The sequence below is a fragment of the Mytilus californianus genome, unplaced genomic scaffold (genome assembly GCF_021869535.1).
Source record: "Mytilus californianus isolate M0D057914Y unplaced genomic scaffold, xbMytCali1.0.p SCAF_9, whole genome shotgun sequence".
NCBI lineage: Eukaryota > Metazoa > Mollusca > Bivalvia > Mytilida > Mytilidae > Mytilus > Mytilus californianus.
This window is the reverse complement of record NW_026262745.1, coordinates 60,432,394-60,452,714: the sequence shown is the minus strand read 5'-3', so window position 1 is coordinate 60,452,714 and position 20,321 is coordinate 60,432,394. Positions and strand designations below refer to the sequence as shown.

Below are 20,321 nucleotides of genomic sequence, written 5' to 3'. Positions count from 1 at the left end.
GTTGTTCTAAAAAATGAATTAGGTTTTTGAATCAAGATGAGAACAAATTCTTTGACCTAAACGAAAGCCCCCCCCCCCCCCCTCTTTTTTTCGCCACACAAACCCAAAAGATGAATTGTGGGGTCCAAAAGAGATACAAGACACCTATTTTAGTAAAGCAAATTTGACTGGCAGTTTTGCGAACGGCAAAAATCTAAATGCTGTTTGTCAATACCTTCGACTTATATTCCAAGTGAAAAAAATTACTTAAATGTTTAATAAAAATAAATCAAAATTAAACTACATGGGGGATTATTCAGGGTATGCCAACTTAGTTGCACCAAAAGGGTATCTTACTATACCAAATTAATCCTTGATTCTTCAAAGTTTAGTTTAGCCATTATAAAAAGGAGTATATAACAGCAATAGAATGTCATAAACAGTGCAGAATAAGTCTGTTCACATTTCAGGCGAAATTTATACTGTTGAGATAGTGTCAAGACATATTTAAGACTGTCAAGAATGTGTCGAGACATATTCAGACATTATTTAGAATGTCAAGAATATGTCAAGACAGATCGAGACAAATTTAAGACAGTCAAGAATTGGTCGAGACTAATCCAGACTCTTATCAGATGATACAGGAAGTGTCGAGAAATTTTAAGACAATGTTCATACTGTCAAGACACTTGTCAAGAAAAATCAAGAACCTTATTAGACAAATTCATACTATGTCAAGAATTTTTAAAAATTATTCAGACAAATTAAGAATGTCGAGTAAAAATTCATGCAAATTCAGACAAAAACTGGTCTTTTCAGACTTTTTGAATTTTGTAGTGATTATAAACGAGGTACAGTAATATCCATATTTACATTTATGAGGGTCGTAATGAGGGTACGTTCATGACGAATAATGGTAAAAAATCTTGCCAAATGACGTTAACAGTAATTTTTGGTGCATGACGATAAAATGTACACTTTCTTTAGCGATGGTCAAGACTTGTACCATCTCAGGATTTGGTCAACTCATTATTACAGAATATTCAATGAATATACAATTATCGATTAATTGAATATATCTGCTATTCATGCTACTGGGATATTTTTTTGCTGACATAAGTTTGCGGTGTCCGATTTGCAAAAATCTACTGTACAACGGATAAGAAAATCTACTGATTTTGACGAATCACGTTAAATTTTTTCCAAAAATAACGGTAACGATAATTATTTGAGACCTCTGACGAGTCACGATAAGGATATTTTGACGAGTCACGCTAAAATTTTAACCAATTTGACGCTAACGGTAGCCGTAAATGACCGTTTGACGCCTGACGGTAAAGGGCATTACTACCCTCATTTATCACAGGTAAGCTAATTGTGGGCTATAAATAGATTACAAACTGAGTACAGTCTGTAAACTGAAATTGTATTTGTTATAAATTTTATTTCTTTAAAAATCTAATTTATTTGAATATCAATGAAGATAATCATGATTGATGAAATATTATTGCATCAAGTTTAAGTTTTCTGAAGACTGTTAATGTTTAGGTCATGGTTCTAGAGGCTTCTTCACAGTATGTAAACAAAAACAAAATGGCATCCATAACATGTGCACATGTTACAAATTTATATCTGACAAAAGTCAGGTTTCTCCTGTCAAAAGCGATTCACATTTATATAGCAAAAAATTATTCAGAAGGAGGTACAGTCCGGTTACATTATATTTCTCTGGTTGCATAAGCAATGTACAATACCCCCTGTACTGACAAATCGATATTGTAAGTACGGGATCCACCCGAGTTATTTGTTCTATTTTAAAACTTGTACAAAATCAGTTCAAATTCTGGGAATCCTGGATGATGTAGTTGAATCTGTTCTAAGATAGAATAGTGATGTGTGGATTTTCCACTTTTTATTTTGGAAACGCCAAGATTTTTTTGTTACTAAACCGTCGGGGAATATTGGGTTACAAGTTTTGGTTGCCCGAGGCCTAAATGCTGAGTCCCGGGAGTCGTGCTAGTGGATTTTTTAACCCCTGAAAATGCTTGTTTTTTGCCCCTTTTTGGCCCCTAATTCCTAAAATTTGGAGGCAATTACCCCAAAAATCAATCCCAGCATTCCCTTTGAGATATGGAACCTTGTGGTACAATGTCAGAGAGATCCATACACTTACACACAAGTTATGTCTGGAAGTTACAAAAATGCTTATTTTTGGCCCCTAATTCCTTAACTGTGGGTACCATAACCCCCAAAATCAATCCCCACCTTCCTTTTGTGGTATTGAACCTTATGGTAAAATTTCATTGAGATCCATTCACTTAAACTAAAGTTAGAGTGCGAAAACTAATGTGTCTTCGGACGACGACGACAACGCCGGACAACGACGACGCCAACGTCATACCAATATATGACCACAAAAATTTTTTTGCGGTCGTATAAAAATCAGGAAAAAATATGAAATAAAAGAATTCATGTACATGTACACTTTTGACAAAATATGTCATAAAATATGCAAGATAAAATCAATATAATATCAGAGACAACACAGATCAATTCATACTGGAAAGTTTTCAATTATTACACCTTGATGTTCTGAAAATGATGACTGTGCACACAATGTGAAGCACAAATATAACATTTGTATATTTTTGAAAAAAACATTTGTCACATGTAAATGAAGGTTGCTTTGTACTCCCGACTTGCATGCTGTCAGAGCAAGGTTTTTTACATACATGTATGTGTAGTGCTATTTTAAAAGGTAGTGGTAAAACATGTCATGTCATGCCACCATGAGAAATAGTTTTTGGTTTTCCTCTTTAATTCATGTGCTAAAACCATGTTAACTGATCAGAAGCAGCAAATTCAAATTGTTTAGTCTTCTGTATGACTAGTTTTTGGAAAAAAACAAGATTAACACACTCGTGGAGAGCCCACCTAACACAAGACTACCAAGACAGTTTACTGAAAACAAAGAAAATCATAGAAATGTCAAACAGGAAAGAATCAAAGTGGTCTCAGTTATTCATTATACTGTGGATTCATTTATATTTCGTGGGTACCAATTTTCGTGGATTCAGAAAAACTTGCATTTTTGTGGATACTTGATTATGCCAAATACTGCATACAATCTTCAAGAAAATTTGTAATTCGTTGAACATTTAAATTCGTGGTTTACCTGTACCCATGAAAACCACGAAAATTGGTACGCGTCGAATAATAATGAATCCACAGTAATCGATTTCTAACCTGTTCTATTTTGGCCTCAGTGACAGATATCAAAACAGTGAATCTCTTTTCTGCTGCAAGACTCTGCAAAAATCCAATTATCCAAACACTGACGTTTATCGCTGTTGGCCATTGGATCCAACCTATGATCCTATTTAATGCCCTCGTCATACTGTCATCATCTATATTACTTTCAAACACCGCATATCTAACAACGATATCGATCATCTCTTTTGGAATATGCTGAACAATCGCTCCAAGACAGAAAGTCATTTCTATGCTTTCGTCAGAAATTAAGGTGAACACGGCTTTTAATGATTCCAAAATGAATTTAGAATCTGCTTGGTTCCATAACGCGTTGATGAACTTGAAAATTAATTCAGAACCCTGAATATATTCTAAGACCTTTCCATCTGGATGACCTACTAATGCGACCCCATTTATCAATGCAACACAAAATTTTGACGTGAAATCACCTTTCGGTATGCATTCTTTAAAAGTTCTTAACAAACTAATGAAGTTCACGATGGAAGCCATTGAAGGGTGTTGTTGTACATAATTAATAGCCATCGCTTCTACAACTTTTAGGTGACTATAAAATATGGACGAACGCTGAAGAAGATGTAAACATTCCTTGACAAGAATCGGTATGTTGCATTCTCTGCGACATTTTTTCAAAAGTAAACCAACTAAATAATCTCTGTCAAAAAATTGTTCAAAAGTTGACAAATTGTGTTTAGCCCAAGATTTTAAAATAGTCAAGCTTTCATTTGATGCTAGCTCATTATCAATTTCCAGGTACCAGTTTACAGTGAGTTCAAATACAGATTTTATTGTTTTTATTGCCTGTGGTTGTGCCCCTTTATCTGCAATTTTATGCAGTAACTGCTTCTTCAGTTGATCTGGATGGTTGGAGGACAAAATTCCATTCAATAAGGCATCCATGTTGTTTACATGCAGATGTAACTTTTCTTGCTAATGAAAATTACTGAAAGAGAAAAAAAGTATTTCATAATTATGTATGTCAATAATCATGATAATATGGTCATGACGTTTATTTTGATATTTTTCATGTCAGGGCTTTTTGTAGCTGACAATACGGTATGGGTTTTTTTTTATTGTTGAAGGACATATGATTGCCTATAATTGCTTACATCCACTTCATTTGAACTTTGATGCATAGTTGTCTCATTGGCAATCATACCACATCTCCTTATTTTCATAATGACATTAATTGCATCTTTCAGGGTTCCAATATACACTCTTTTGAAACAAAGATTTCAGAAATTTATATTAAGGTATACTTCAGGCCAAACAAAAAAGTATGTGTATTTACTGTTACATGCTGAAAAACAATAGGGTAAATGTAGGTAGGGATTTTTTTTTATGTTTAATATTTTTTTTACATTGAGTCTATGGGAGCAACATTGTGACTTTAACAGTGCTTAATCAAAAATGGTAAAAAAAAAAACTTTAGGGTAGGGGGTAAAAATTAGAGTAGGTAGGGGTACAGTAAACACACATACTTTTTGTTTGGTCTAATTACATTAGAAAACATAGACATAATAGATGAAGATACCAAGAGTTTGTTTTCACTATTAAACATTCATATCGGGAATATTTTTACTAACAACTCCTTTTCTTACAATCAATTTAAAGATTTTGGTCACGGTTGGTAACTTCGTGCTTGCATTCCTGTAATTAAGTAGCCAAAAATATCTTGATAATCCTAAAAAATATTTTGACAATTTACTTTTGATATTTTCTTCTAGACCACATTGCCTACTGGCAAAGACAATAATAATTTTTGCTAAGATGTACATGATGTAGATCTTTTTTAAAGTATAATATTATGGTTGAAAAGTGTGGCTGATGTTTACCTTTTATAAAGAAAGAGACCTTTAACATGTTTAAGGGTGTTCGCTCCTCTTGTTTTTGAATTTTTGCCAGATATTCAGAATCCTCTGATTTTATCCATGTAGTGCCATTAAGAAAATTTCCCCGCTAACCCCTACTTTTCTTTTTATAGTTTTATTACATATATTTTAAAAAGCCATATTTGAAAATGCAATTAAATCCTTGTTATTTTTTCATAACTTTTGAAAGAAAAAGGGTGCCAATGTTAAATGTACGAAAAACCTAGAGAGAATTATTTCCCGCCAAATTTTCAATAGCTTATATCTCGAAAACAAGCACACGGACCCTTCATTTTTTTCTGCTTTTTAGTTTATTCATTTATAAACTATTGATTTCTAACAGTCTTTTAAAAAGCTTGTTAGTTTGAAACAGAGTAGCGAACATCCTTAACAATGTTTGAAATGCATTTTAATGCATATAAGACATGTAAGACCATGATGACTAAACACTGAAAAAAATATCATACTTTTAAAGCTGTCAACATGTCTTTCAAACAAATAGTGGACAGAAGTTACATTTGTATATATGTTTAATTAACAATGATTAACAATGATTAAACCTCAATTTGTATATATTTAAGATCATAGTATAACAGTCTTTAGGACCAACTTTTAGCCTTCTTGGCACTACTTTTTTATGGTAATGTCTGTAATCATGGGAATATCCAATAACATCAGGCAAATAATGCTACCGTGTGTAGTGTATTGAAGTAAACAAACATGATAAATGCACAAAATGTAGATAAACATGTTAAATGTAACACAGTATCTTTAAAAAGTAAATCCAACAATTTTTTTTTAATCATATTTCACATCGAACTACAGGCATGACAGGTGTTATGTCAAAATGATAAATAACATTATTTGATTAAATTTTTTTTTGCAGTTTAGAGTCGGTCTGGGTAATTCCGTACACTTTTGGTTCAAAATGAATGTCATTTGGTTCCCTGTTTGATACTACAATGTTCTAAAAGGAAACCGGTAACTAGATAATTCGTAGATAGTATAAATGTATGACTTTTTCATTGCCAATCAATATAAAATACCAAGAATGAGCATATATACCGAACAGAAAAGTCACTTTGGCTAATATCGTACGGATGTAGTGTATTTCCGTACACCTTGATGTGTAATTCCATACATAGATTAATTTCAAAATAGGATTCTATTTGGGAATGACTAAGACTTGTTTATTTAATACCAGGGTCATTTTCAAAACGTCTTTCAATTTTTGATTTAAATTCACAGTATCACAACTCCATGTTGGAACTAGATTCTAACAGTATTTTTAATAACAGAATACAACATTATAAACAGTCAAAGATAACTCAAAGCTGAAATTGATTATATATTGGCAAAATTTGAGTATTTATGCAAAAATTGCAAAAGGAGGAACAAAAGGCAAGTGTCCTAAGATTTTTTGTTTTAAAGCTTCAATAAATTATCAGTATGGATTTAGATACGATTATGACGGACTGGTGTTTCAGGCAGTAATGTTTAGTGGCAAATAATACATTGATATCAGGACGAGAACACCATGAGACGGTTTATGTTACATGCATTACTTAAGCATGTTAAGTTTGATAAGTGATATGAATTTAGACCCTGATTTGTATTATAGACAGACACGCTCATCCGGTTTTTAACGTTCTAGTTCACAGTCCGAAGAAAGATATGTCACCAGACATAATTTTAACTCTGACCCAACTGGTCTTTAAAATCAAGTCAGCAAAATTTACTAATTTTAAGTTGGTTGGTATTCCTGGTTTATAGCATCATCTTTATTTGTCTCAGCAATATTTCATGGAAACTTGCCTTAATAACATATATATTTGACATCTTTCATCATGTTCATAGCTGTTTTCAAACTTTGTGTGGTATTTATTTTTTAATGTTTTATTGTTCGGCAGGAAAACTGACAATCCTAGTCAATTAATATTCAAACACACCTGCCATGTGTGGGGTTCGTAGTCATAACCTTAGTGTTGACTGGCTAGCAACTACATATACCACTTTGGCACAGAGGACCGTGCCTCACAATTAACGAAAAATATGTTGAAGACACGCCAATTTCAATCTCTATTACGCATTTGACAGCTGACATATGGTTCATAGAATCGAAAATAACATTTTTTTTAACCTCTTTCTTTCCTATATCGAATTGATGTTGTTTTGGGGTTGTTTTTTCTGTTTGTTTTATTTTGCAATTAGTTTAATTATGTAACAAAAATCATTGACATAAGCAAAGATAATGTCAACATTGAACGTCCTCTTAATCACTAAATGAAAATTGACATTTTTGAAAGCTGACGTGTACGATATTAGACTCCTTACATTTGTATGTAAAATAGCATGTTGGGTAATACCGTACACCCACTCCCAGTCCTTTTTAACGGAAATGTTTTCACTTATGCTACACGGAAAGGTATCTGTCAATTGGAAACTATTTCTGGCATTCAGTTTCCTTTATTTTTCTTAATTTCGATTAAAGTATAAAGATCTTACATTAAATTAACCAAACTTAGAATTTACTTAAATCTGGTGACTTTTTGGACAACATTATCTTTCCAAAACGCCTTAGAACAAAACTTTCCGACCAATGGCAAATTTGTACATATTCTTTGAAAGAAGACCGTAAAAACATTAACATACAAGGTTATAAGTATCTTATTATCAGAAAATGATATAAAAACACACTTTATTTCTCAACTTTATTATAAAAACAAGAGAAATTTAATACGTACGATAATTACCCACCTGTACGAAATTACCTGGATCAACTCTAGATATTTAAGACACATCTAAGTTTTGTAATCAGGAAATTTATGCATTTTTTCATTTAAGTGAAGGTAGATTCCTGTAATTAAGTATACATACGTTTCGATTATGATCCACTTCTCATTTCCTTTATCATGATAATTGACTTCTGAAGAAAAAAAAATTTCATCTCGTTATAAATTCATATAATTATTCACTGTTGTATGTTGTTTGTTCAATCACTGCATCTTGTATATTATTGGAATAAAATTTGATTTGCAAAAGCGTTGTTAACAAGTTTTCTTAAAAATGAAAACAACATGTTATAAATTTCATGTGTCCAAAGCTTTTTTTGATTTATATCTTCATCAGGAACTCTCAATGCCAAATATTTGAAAGCCAAAGATGTATAAGAACCGACACAGCTGAAGAGCTATACAACCAAAAAAGAACCTGAATAATAGCCAAATCTATCTAGTTGAAACCTTAGTTTCTAAAATTATAATTTCAAAATTTATAAACAGACAATTTTAGAAAGGTTTGTTATAAATCATGTCAGTAAGTACCAATTATCAGGTTGTCTGCAAACTGATATCGTAAAATTTCAGCTGCAAGTCACAATATGAAGCTATTTGTCAAGTGAGCGTAGCAAACTAGTTCAAAAAGGTTTCATATTTGTGTCGAGCAATTTTACAATATCAACATGCAGACAACCAGATAATCGATTTATCAGCTTGTATTTGTGTATTTTGCATGATAGAAACAATTGTTTCTTTGATTCATCACCAAACCGGAAGATGTCTTGATAACTTCGGGTCAAACTTATTAACGTTGGTTCGAACATTATAACATCGTTGATATGTCCAGGTCAAAGTTATTAAGGCCGGGTCAACACACATGTATTTGTCCATGTTGTCGTCACAAAGCCGTGATATGCATTATCAAGCCTTTTTGAACTTGTTCACCACACACACACTCCACAAAAATATTCATATTGAAACACACAGATGATATTTTACAATATGAATACGCAGACAAACTTATAATCATGATAATTGATACTTAATCAGAGGATCGTTATTAAAAAATAAAGGATCATTATCATCATAATCATGAGGACTGAACAATGTTTTATACTTTAATAATGTCTGACTGGTTATCACCAACACCTGATTTACTGATCCTGTGGTAGGGTTAATAACGGGTGGATACTCACAGGTATTTACTATTGAAATACACCAATAGACAAAACAACAATTAAGACAAATTATAACACACATTCAATTACCGCAAAGTAATTGTTTATAATAATAGTCTTGTTTCGCCAACAAGCAATGAAGCATGAGGCCACACAGATGAAGAATGGAGAATAATGGGCATACATATAATAAAGAACTAGAAAACACCTGTGTTAATGTGGATCCGTGACTAAAGTAAAGAACCTACGCCTTATTTTAAGCCTGGATTTTTAGTATTCGTATTGTCATCTGACAAAGTTGTACTGATTATAAACATGATAAAGTATATAGTTTTCTCTGCTATCAACATCTTTCTGTTTGAACCCATCCTGGTTTTCTTACTACAACCGGAAAATTCATGTGACAAAGATAATGAAATTAGTAGTATTTATCCCTGAATAATGACCTCGTTATTTAAGTGTTATAGATTTCGCAGGCAGTACGTTGACTGCTCATGCGCGAAAGCGTATAAGACGTGGATCGATAAGGGTCTCCGAATTGGGATATTTTCTCAAAAATCTGCATTTTCTGTGGAAAAAAGAATGTTTCAAAGACAAATTTAGGAAGTACAAAACACCACATTTATAAGTCATATCACAAATATTCTGTAATCATGGTAATGACAAGTACCCAAATTGCATCCTACTTAAATTTACATCCTTAAAAATTGCATAACAGATGTTTTGTTTCATTTCTTCATATATTTAGAACAATTTGACATTAGTCCATGCTTACTATTCATTTTTTAAGAAATGGATGCTTGTAACATATTTAATTTGCTCATTTGTAAAAGATGACATTTTGAGAACGTTGCATGCAGTCTTCACACTTAACTTTTCACCCTACAAGTCAGTAGGACTTGTGGTTCATAAATTTTTACAAGTCCCCAGAAAATTCTACAAGACCACACAAATTATTATCACCGCTGAGCAGCGTGAAGCGCTGCGAACCAGCTAGGAGGATCTGGGGGCATGCCCCCCCAGAAAAATTTTGAAAAATTAGATGCAAAATCCTACATTCTGAGAGCTTTGAGTGTCATGTTTTGAAGATAAATTTAATAGGAATAACATTGACAATTGGAGAAAAAAGTAAAAAGTAGCTGTTATAATAATTTTGTTCTCTTTAAAAATTTAGAAAGAAGGTGCCTTGTCTAGAATGCTGTAACATTTTTCAGCCTCTGATGGTTCAGCTGCAGGCTTCTCATATTTAGAGCAATAAATTTGTGACTCTTATTCTTCTCGTGAATTATAAAAATAATAGTATCCAGTTTAAAGTTGTCACTACCTGGGGTCACAAACTGTGAATCAATTTTATGTTCTGTGCACCATGAAACAGAACATTTTGTTTTTCAACTCATCATACATCAACCACGGCCTACCTTCTAACCAACTGGAAAGGAACTGACGCGACCGTGTAGCGTCGTACTTTCTCTTCCTTACATTATCATCGGCGGGGAGCTAAAACGGCTTACCCGGACGAGCTCCGCCAGTACATTGAGGCTCGTACATTGCCGAAGAAACATTTTTGTCAGGGGAATATAAGTTAGGGGGGAAGGAAACCAATGATCTGTAATTTAATACAATGTCTCGATCCAGTATTTATCGCAATACGTTTAATTCATGTGAAAAAGCGCAAAATAGAAACCGATTTATTGGTATCACTAATTACCAAAGACGCAAAGAGCTTACCAACTACCGAAAAATCTACAAGCCCAGTCGGACTTTTGAACAACAAATTTGACAAGTCCACGGCCGATTTTACTGGCCAGGACCGTCGGACTTGTGGCTAAATTCGAAGACTGTTGCATGGCAACTTTTCTGTAGATTTACTTTTTCCTGTAAATGTTTCATCTGTTGATATTTACTGTGAACGTTTTGTGTATATCTAACTATATTTAGCTATGTTGAAAGAAATGTATATCAGTCATGGGTACTACTTGTACAAGTAATTTTTATTTACTTGAAGAAGTAAATATTAATATACTTATATAAGTAAATTTGTAGGATACTTATACAAGTGTATTTTATTTACTTGTATAGGTAAATTATTTTAATGGCTTAGTTATGTCCCTTAGACTTTCAGATTTTTTTACTTATACAAGTAAAAAGTCATCCTATCTTCTTTTCTTGAATTTCTTAAGACTTCTTTGTTCTAATAGAATTTTTAATTGTCTGTCCTTTGCAGATGTCTTTACTAATCATTTAAGTGTAACTTCATGGACAATGAAAATCTCATTTGTCTGTTATCTTCAAAACACTGCTCATTTACAAGCCCCCAAGGGGCAATTTTTGAAGGCCTTGCGCAAATACTTAAGGTGGCTCGGGTGTCTTCCTCCATCTTGGATTTTGAAGTAGGAGATAATGTTGGTCTAGATCTTTGATGAAATGTGCAAATTTTGAGATTAGTATGTAATTTATGTGTAAGACTTTTGATGTATATATAGAAAATTGTGTGTTTTATCATAATTACGGCTCTAATTTCTCAAAAACACCTTATTTGTGTTTGATTAATTTTTTTTCAAATTTGCCAAATAAGGGAAGATAACTCAGATAAAATAATTTTTATAATAGAAAGTGTTGTGAATTTACCTATTTTAATCTGTAGCAAGAAAACAAGTTCGGTGACCCCATTTATTCTTTTTCTTATCTGAAAGCATGTTATAAGAGCTATCTTCTCACATTATATCTTAAAATTCTATCATGTAGTTTTCTTTTTATCACACAAAATTTGATTTTCCATGCATAATCTATATAAAATCTGACAATTTTGCACAACCTGTAGCGTCAAAAAAAAGTCCAGTGACCCATACTTTTTATTATATTTTTGAAAAAAGCATGATAAAAACTTCATTTTGACAAATTATTAAAAAATTCTATCAATTTTAATTAAGACGCCCCTTAAGACCTTAAGATCTTTGCGCAATTAGTTTCTTTGTTGAATTAATGAGATGAAACATTGAACTCTAATCAAAAATTATGAACTAACCTGAGAAAAATTGTTAAAGGCATGTTTTTACATCTCAAGTAAATTTTTGAGGAAATTATTCAAACATTATAATTTACTTATATAAGTATATTATTATTTACTTCTTCAAGTAAATAAAGATTATACTTGTACAAGTAGTACCCCTGACTGTACATGCTGTATATACATCATGATAATTTCAAATCATAAAAAAATACAAATTGTTTAGTCTCAAAGAAAACTTGTAAGATTTCCGCAGCTATTTTTGTTGAATAGGTGCAATTTCGGTACTGTCATGACTGTGACGTTATACTAGATTTACATGTAGTCTATAGAAAAGTGACATGCATGTTTAGAGAATACAAAAATTCGTAAGGGTTCCGCGGAACCCAGTGTCTCGCCTACTTTTTCTGTTAATCGCAGGCGCAACAAAAATGAGGAAGTAAATCAATAAAAATATTCCTCTTGATACTATCTTTTGATTGTAAGAAGCTTCTGTCCAAGTTTGGTAAAAATCTCGGATAGTTTATGAATCTAATAAATGTTTAAAAACTTTAACTGCAGACTGAATGTAATGTTAACTGGAAGAAAACAAAATTTCCTTCTAGATACTAGCATTTGATCATAAACAAGCTTCTGTCCAAGTTTGGTACAAATCCAAAATAGTATAAGAAAGTTATTAAAATTTTAAAAACTTGAACCACAGAGTGAATGTGTTGTTTCCTGGCAGAAAATCTAAGTCCATTAAAAGTAAAATACAGAAAAAATAGATTTATTTTTTTACAAAATTTCCTTCTAGATACTAGCTTTAGACCATAAACAAGCTTCTGTCCAAGTTTGGTACAAATCCAAAATAGTAAAAGAAAGTTATTAAAATTTAAAAAACTTTAACCACAGAGTGAATGTGTTGTTTCCTGGCAGAAAATCTAAGTCCATTTAAAAGTAAAATAAGGAAAAAATGTATTTTTTTTTTTACAAAATTTACTTCTGGATACTATCTTATGATCATAAACAAGCTTCTGTCCAAGTTTGGTACAAACTCAGGATAGTTTAAGAAAGTTATTAAAATTTTAAAAACTTTAACCACAGAGTGAATGTAATATTTCCCGGCAGAAAAACTAAGTCCATTTATAAGTAAAATACGGAAAAAATGGAATTTTATTTTTACAAAATTTACTTCTGGATACTATCTTATGATCATAAACAAGCTTCTGTCCAAGTTTGGTAGAAATCCAGGATAGTTTAAGAAAGTTATTAAAATTTCAAAAACTTTAACCACAGAGTGAATATTTGTGGACGCCGCCGACGACGACGACGACGCCGACGGAATGTAGGATCGCTATGTCTCGCTTTTTCGACTAAAGTCGAAGGCTCGACAAAAATGAAAGACCTACATCATGTACATCTAGACTAATGTTAGCTGCAGAACCGTAGAGCGCAAAAGATAAAAAAAAAAATAGCACAAGGACCTAAGAGCTATGGTTCCGCAGCTAGACTAATGTTCTTCTTCTGATATACAGTTTCAGCTTCATTTATATTGAAGATTACGAACTGTTACATGCACGGAGTATGTGATTAAAAATATAGTTGAACAAAAATTTATTTTTAAATTTGTAGAATACTTGAATGGTGGTATTTACATGAAATAGAAATAACAAGTGATTAAAAATATGTACATTGGTATTTATAGAGTTAATTTATGTTGTGGAGAACAGTTGGTGTCAACTGATCTCTAAAGGTTTCAATTGTTTGACATGCTACCACAACTTGTGGTAACATGTTCCATTGGATTATTGTTTGCGGAAAAAATGACCATTTGTAACTGTCTTTTGAGGTGGATATTCGCCGAAATGATTGGTTGTGTAATTTTCTTGTTCTAGTATCTGCTGGTATAAGGACTAGCGATGGAATTGCAATGAGTCCATGGATGACTTTGTAGAACATAATTAATCTGGTTTTGAGGCGGCGCTCAGTGAGGGCCATTGGAGATTGTTTAACATGGATGCAACACTACTGGTATTGTGGTAGTTGTTACAATTCAGGCATGGGGCGAATTACATTGCAATGTAAAGCATTATATTACAATTACTTTGACCAAACCATGCATTATATTACAATTACAATTACATGCATTTATCAAAGTAATGCATTATATTACATTTACTTTTGCAAAGTAATGCCTTGAAATACACATTACATTTGAAAATTTTATTAAGTGACTAGAAAAATTAAACATTTTGAAAAACAACTAGAAGTCACAAAAGATTCTAGCATATGCAGTAACTGTTCCATGAATTGAATATAAGTATACATGTAAAAAGTCTATTTAATTCGACTTTTACAATTTTAATTATTTTAACTTAATGTTGACTTTACTTTTATAAATATACTTTTTGTTGTTTTTTTTTTAATTTTAAAAGAAATATTTAATTACAGTGAATTACTTCCCTAATAATAAAATAAACATAGACATTATTTAATGAAAAATTGTCTAAATGGTGAAAATATTGATTGTAAAACAAACTAATTAGTGTTTATAACAAAGTTTAATTGTCTTTCATTTAAGCAAGACAAGATATTCTTTGATCTTATGACAACAATACAGTTATGCTTTTCAAATATCAATCTTTTGATGCAGGAAAATGTATGAAATAAGATGAAATAAAAAATATATTCTAATGATTAACATATTCTTAGTTAATCAAGAAATCTTAAATTTGGTTTAGTTAAAACTCCAACAATATGTTAAAGATGTAGTATGTGAAAAATGTAATGACATGTAATGACATGTAATGCCATGTAATGCATGAAATTACACAACTTTTTGCTAAAGTAATGCATTATATTACAATTACATGTAATGCACAAATTGCTGCATTACACATAACATGCAATTACTTGGAAAAATGTAATGCATTACCATGCATTACAATTACAAATTTGCATTACCCCATGCCTGTGTTACATACATAACGGGCCGCACGCCTCTGTACCATTTCTAGTTTATTTTTGTATTCTGTTGTGTGTGGATCCCATAAACTACAGGCATATTCAAGTTTTGGTCTCACTATGGATTGGTATGCACAGGATTTGATATTGGTGTTCGATACTTTTAGGTTTCTCTTCAGGAAGCCAAGATATTTGTTTGCATTTGATATGATGTTGTCATAGTGATTGTTCCATTTTAAATTTGACTGTAAGGTTACGCCAAGTTATTTTGCTGTTGTTACTGGTTCTAAAGTATGGTTATGCAGAATGCAATTGTGTTTGAATGGTTTCATTTTCTGTGTTATTGTCAAAATTGTGCATTTTCCTGGATGGAAGGCCATGAGCCAATCAGCCTCCCATTTTGCAGCTGCGTTAAGATCTGCTTTAGTTTTGTGCAATCTTGTTGACATGTTATTTCAAGGTATATAACGCTATCATCAGCGAAGAGTCGTAATTTGCTGTGATCGAGGTATTCTGGAAAATCGTTTATATAAATTAGAAAGAGTATAGGCCCAAGGACAGTTCCTTGGAGCACACCTGATGTAACTGGTACTGTTTTTGATGTTATTCCATTTATAACCACTGTTTGTGTACGGTCAAACTGTTAGTTTTAGAGTGCGCCGAAATAGAACTGTAGAACGGACCGCACAAAAAATTGAAAAAAAGAAAGAAAAATAGACAGTCATAGGATCAGACAAACATATAATGTAGTTATTTTACTGTACTGTTGTATAACATCACCATAATATTCCCTTATTGCAGAAGGAAACCTTTGCACATATACAGGGGAAATATATATTTGTCAGTTTGTAAAAGTTCTAAAATTTGGTTCGTCACTTTCTTCGATGTATCGTAAACTTGAATGTACTCTTGCATTTTCCTAGTTGTTAAACGCAGCAGTGATCCTATGGATTTAACTATTTCGGTCCAAATGTATTTCGCCCCATTATGAACATTTACAAATTACGAATGCGAGGTCTTCTGTTCAATAATAATACTATGCTGCATGCATGTTTCATTCTCGATGTTTTATTGCAAATCACCAGCATGGTATGCTGTAATGTGAGTTACAATATTAATACTAGATATCTGAGGTCTATTTGGCATCGTGTCCGTTCGCTCCCAGAACACGTTCGCACTGTACACGTTCGCCCCTGTTTTTCGTACGCACCCATTTTGTATTCAAATACAGTTTCAACTGTTCAATGCTCCTAAGACTACTATAGGTATATTGAACACCATGTCGTTCATTGAAAATGCATACTCATGAACCCGATATCGCAGAAGAAGGACATAGAATAGTGGATTTGCTTATTTTGTGGTTTAGGTATAAAACTACCATGCAATCCATAGCTCCATTGCTCTCTATGTCAAATTCTGCAATTTCAAGCATTATTGGCTACTTTGTTTTAAGTTCAAATAAAGTGGCAGTCATTTCTTGTCAAAGCCATATATGTAACAGTTTATTTCTTCCTCTGTGATATTATATCCGGAGGAGAATTTGTCACATTAATTTTTTTCCAGACATGGTTTTTCACGGGTAGATTATAATTTGTCCAGAGGAGTGAAATTCTATCCATCATATACGGATAGTATTTAACAGTAAATCTTTTCCGTTACACATTTTACGGAAGCTTAATTATGAAATACAATCCCATGGTCTACTATGTAAGGTACTTGCAATCTATATATACCTGACCATAATGATGAATTTGTCACCAAGGTAGATCATAATTAAATAATTTATCAATCAAAGGGAGGTAATTATGAGAAATTTTCATTTTATAGATATTTCATTCAGGAATCGATTTCATAGTGAAATTTTTCCTTTATTCTTAATTTTTTTTTTATTAATTAATATTAAAGAATTACTTTAATTTAAAATTTTCAAGACAGGAAATATTTCACAGGTAAATACTATCACCTGTTGAAATTGTTTTTGTTTTTATACGCCCGTTTACGGGACGTATTATGGTATACCGTTGACCGTCTGTCCGTCCGTCCGTCGTCAACATGTCGGACATTAACTCAAAAACGCTTTAACCAATATGCATGAAACTTTGGTGAATTGTTTATATCTATTGACGTGAGCTCCCTTTCGTTTTTTTTTTTTTATAAATTTCGGATTTACGGTTTCCGAGTTTTGGGGTTTTATTCATTAAAAAAGGGGGGATTTTCCAGTTTGTGGACAATAACTCAAAAACAATTTCTCCAATTTGCAAGAAACTTTGGTGAATTGTTTATTTCTATTGACATGAGCTACCTTTTGATTTTTATAAATTTTAGACCATACGTTTCCGATTTATAGGGTTTTATTCGTTACAAAAAGGGGGATTTTCCAGTTTTCGGACAATAACTCAAAAATGCTTTCAGCATTTTTTATGAAACTTTGGTGAATTGTTTATATATATTCAGTATTGATGTAAGCTCCCTTTAGAATTTTATAAATTTTACATTTTACATTTCCGAGTTACGGGGTTTTATTCATTAAAATAGGGGGGTTTTTGGACAATATAACTCAAAAACAATTTCACCAATTTGCAAGAAACTTTGGTGAATTGTTTATTTATATCGCCATGAGCTCCCTTTTGATTTTTTTTTAATTTTAGACTATACGTTTCCGATTTATGGGGTTTTATTCATTACAAAAAGGGGGATTTTCCAGTTTTCGGACAATAACTCAAAAATGCTTTCAGCATTATTTATGAAACTTTGGTAAATTGTTTATATCTATTGTTGTAAGCTCCCTTTTGATTTTTATAAATTTAAGATATTACGTTTCCGAGTTATAAGATTTTATTCATAAAAAAGGGTTGATTTTCAAGTTTTTGGACAATATCCTTAAAGTGCTTAGATCAGTTTTCATTAAACTTTGATGACTGATTTATATCTATTAAGATAACTTCCCTTTAGTTTTTTTTTTATAAATTTCTGATATAACATTGAGAAGTTATTGTTTGTTTATAGTCTGACAACAGATTTACTAAGTATTGCGCAACAGCACAGTGTATTGCACAACAGCAAGAAATCTTTAATTGAATATAAATTCAATTCATATAACCAATTTCAAGTTCTTTGACTACATTTATTCAGAAACCTATAATATGTCAAATATTTAATTACAATCCAAATTCAGACCTGTATCAAGCTTGAATATTGTGTCCATTTTTGCCCCAACTGTTCAGGGCTGGACCTCTGCGGGCGTATATAGCTGCGCTCAGCGAAGCAGTTTATTATATATTGTTGCGTTATGATTCATCTGATTTTGTCACATTATCACCAACTACTTTAAAAATTAAACTGCACTTTTAATAAATGTACTTATTAATTACGTTCACAATTTATTTGTACTGAGATCTAAAAACAACTCACTTTTACCTGTATTTCACTTACCTTATTGATCATGATATTATTTCATTATAGGTTAGACAAAACTTGGTCATGTTTTATGAAGATTTAAGCCCAAGGCGAAGCCGAGGGCTTTACATCTTCATAATACATGACCAAGTATTGTCTGACCAATTTAGAACATATTCACACTTTCGAGTGACATTACAAAATTATCCTTTCCTTATAGGTTAGACAATACTTGGTCATGTTTTATGAAGATTTAAAGCCCAAGGCGTAGCCGAGGGCTTTAAATCTTCATAAAACATGACCAAGTATTGTCTGACCACTTTAGAACATACTCACACTTTCGAGTGACTTTACAAAATTATCCTTTCCCATTGTAATATTCAAAACTAAATAAGAATTCACTTTTTATGATGAAGTGAGTATATAACATAGGTAATGACCATTACAATGGATGGAATGAAATAGCACTGACATAGTTTGTGAGGACAAAAAGGATAAATTGTTCAAACATTTGAGTTTTTTCTTCTGTATCAGGTAAAAATGTAATACTTTATTAGTTATATACCTTAAATTTCTTGATTTTAATTAGCACACAATGTTATATCAATCCGCTTTCTGAAATTTGAATATTTTTTGATAATTATAAAACTAACTCTATAAATATTTGAATTACGACCATTCAACATCAGATGCTTATTTTTTTTTTATGTACATGTATTGTGGGTTTTTGTTCTAAAAAAAATCCTTTGCTTTATATATCAGCAGTCTGACATTGTTTTCTTGAAAAAAAAAATAATCAACTCGAATGACTGGTATAAAAATTGTATAAAAAATAATTTTACCTACATCTTTGCCCCCATTTTATTTTATTTTTTGTTTGTTATATATATGTACCATTAATATAAAGATTTGCAATGTTCAAAATGTTTTTTATAATTCGTTTCTCTTTCATCTTTAATCAGTAGGCTATTTTCCCAAGGAAAATTCCTCAGGGGATTGTTCACTTCTTTAGTGAAGTTATCAAGAGTTCACTTTCATAATTTCATAATTAATCTACAATGAGAAGTCTTTCATGTATAGCATTTTATAGTGCATGGAAAGCCATGTACTATGAAAATTAGAAGGGAAAATCTGACTTTTCATTGGACGAGAAGGGGTGAGTATGTTCTAAATTGTAATATTCAAACCTAAATAAGAGTTCACTTTTTATAATGAACTGAATGTAAAACATAGGTAATGATCATTTCAATGGATGGAATGAAATAGCACTGACATAGTTTGCGAGGACCAAAAGGATAAATTGTTTTTCTTCTGCTTCAGGTAAAATTTAATACTTATATAGAATGTAAGACCGGTCGACGTATTACCAACATACCCTATCTTATTTTTTTTTAAAAGCACACAATGTTATATTAATCCGTTTTTTGAAATTTGATTTTTTTTTATAATTATAAATCTCACTGTATAAATATTTTAATTCAGACCATTTAATATTAGATGCTGTAACTTTTTATTGATAAATGTACATGTATTGTATTTTTGCTTTATACATCAGCGCTGCAGTCTGGCATTGTTTTCTTGAAGAAAAAAATTACAATTCACTCAATTGTCAGTTGTATAAATTAAATAAATATTATTTTACCTACATCTTTACCCCCATTTCATTTTTTGTTTATTCAATATATGTGTACCATTACAAAATGTATAAAAATTTGCAAAATTCACAATGTTGTTTTTTTATTATTTTCTCTTTCATCTTTAATCAAGAGGCTATTTTCAAAAGGAAAATGCCTCAGGGGATTGAACACTTCGTTAGTGCAGTTATTAAGAGTTCACTTTCATAATTAATCTGCAATGAAAAGTCATTCATGTAAAGCATTTCATAGTGCATGGAAAG

The 20,321-nt window shown here is 31.7% G+C and overlaps 1 protein-coding gene across 2 annotated transcripts in view; it reads right to left on the bottom strand.

The window, feature by feature from the left end:
• Nucleotides 1–15,924, bottom strand: part of LOC127716178 (ubiquitin carboxyl-terminal hydrolase 35-like) — a 28,459-nt gene extending 12,535 nt beyond the window's left edge. The window contains exons 1-3 of one of the 2 annotated variants that reach the window (XM_052222304.1): nt 15,793–15,924; nt 7,998–8,046; nt 3,226–4,192 (exon numbers count right to left, since the gene is read on the bottom strand). In XM_052222304.1, coding sequence (XP_052078264.1) covers nt 3,226–4,149 — 924 coding nt within the window. In that variant the 5' untranslated portion in view covers nt 4,150–4,192; nt 7,998–8,046; nt 15,793–15,924. The remainder of the gene's footprint in view (nt 1–3,225; nt 4,193–7,997; nt 8,047–15,792) is intronic. The other variant, XM_052222303.1, reaches the window with a different exon arrangement.
• Between the last annotated feature and the right edge of the window lie 4,397 nt (nt 15,925–20,321).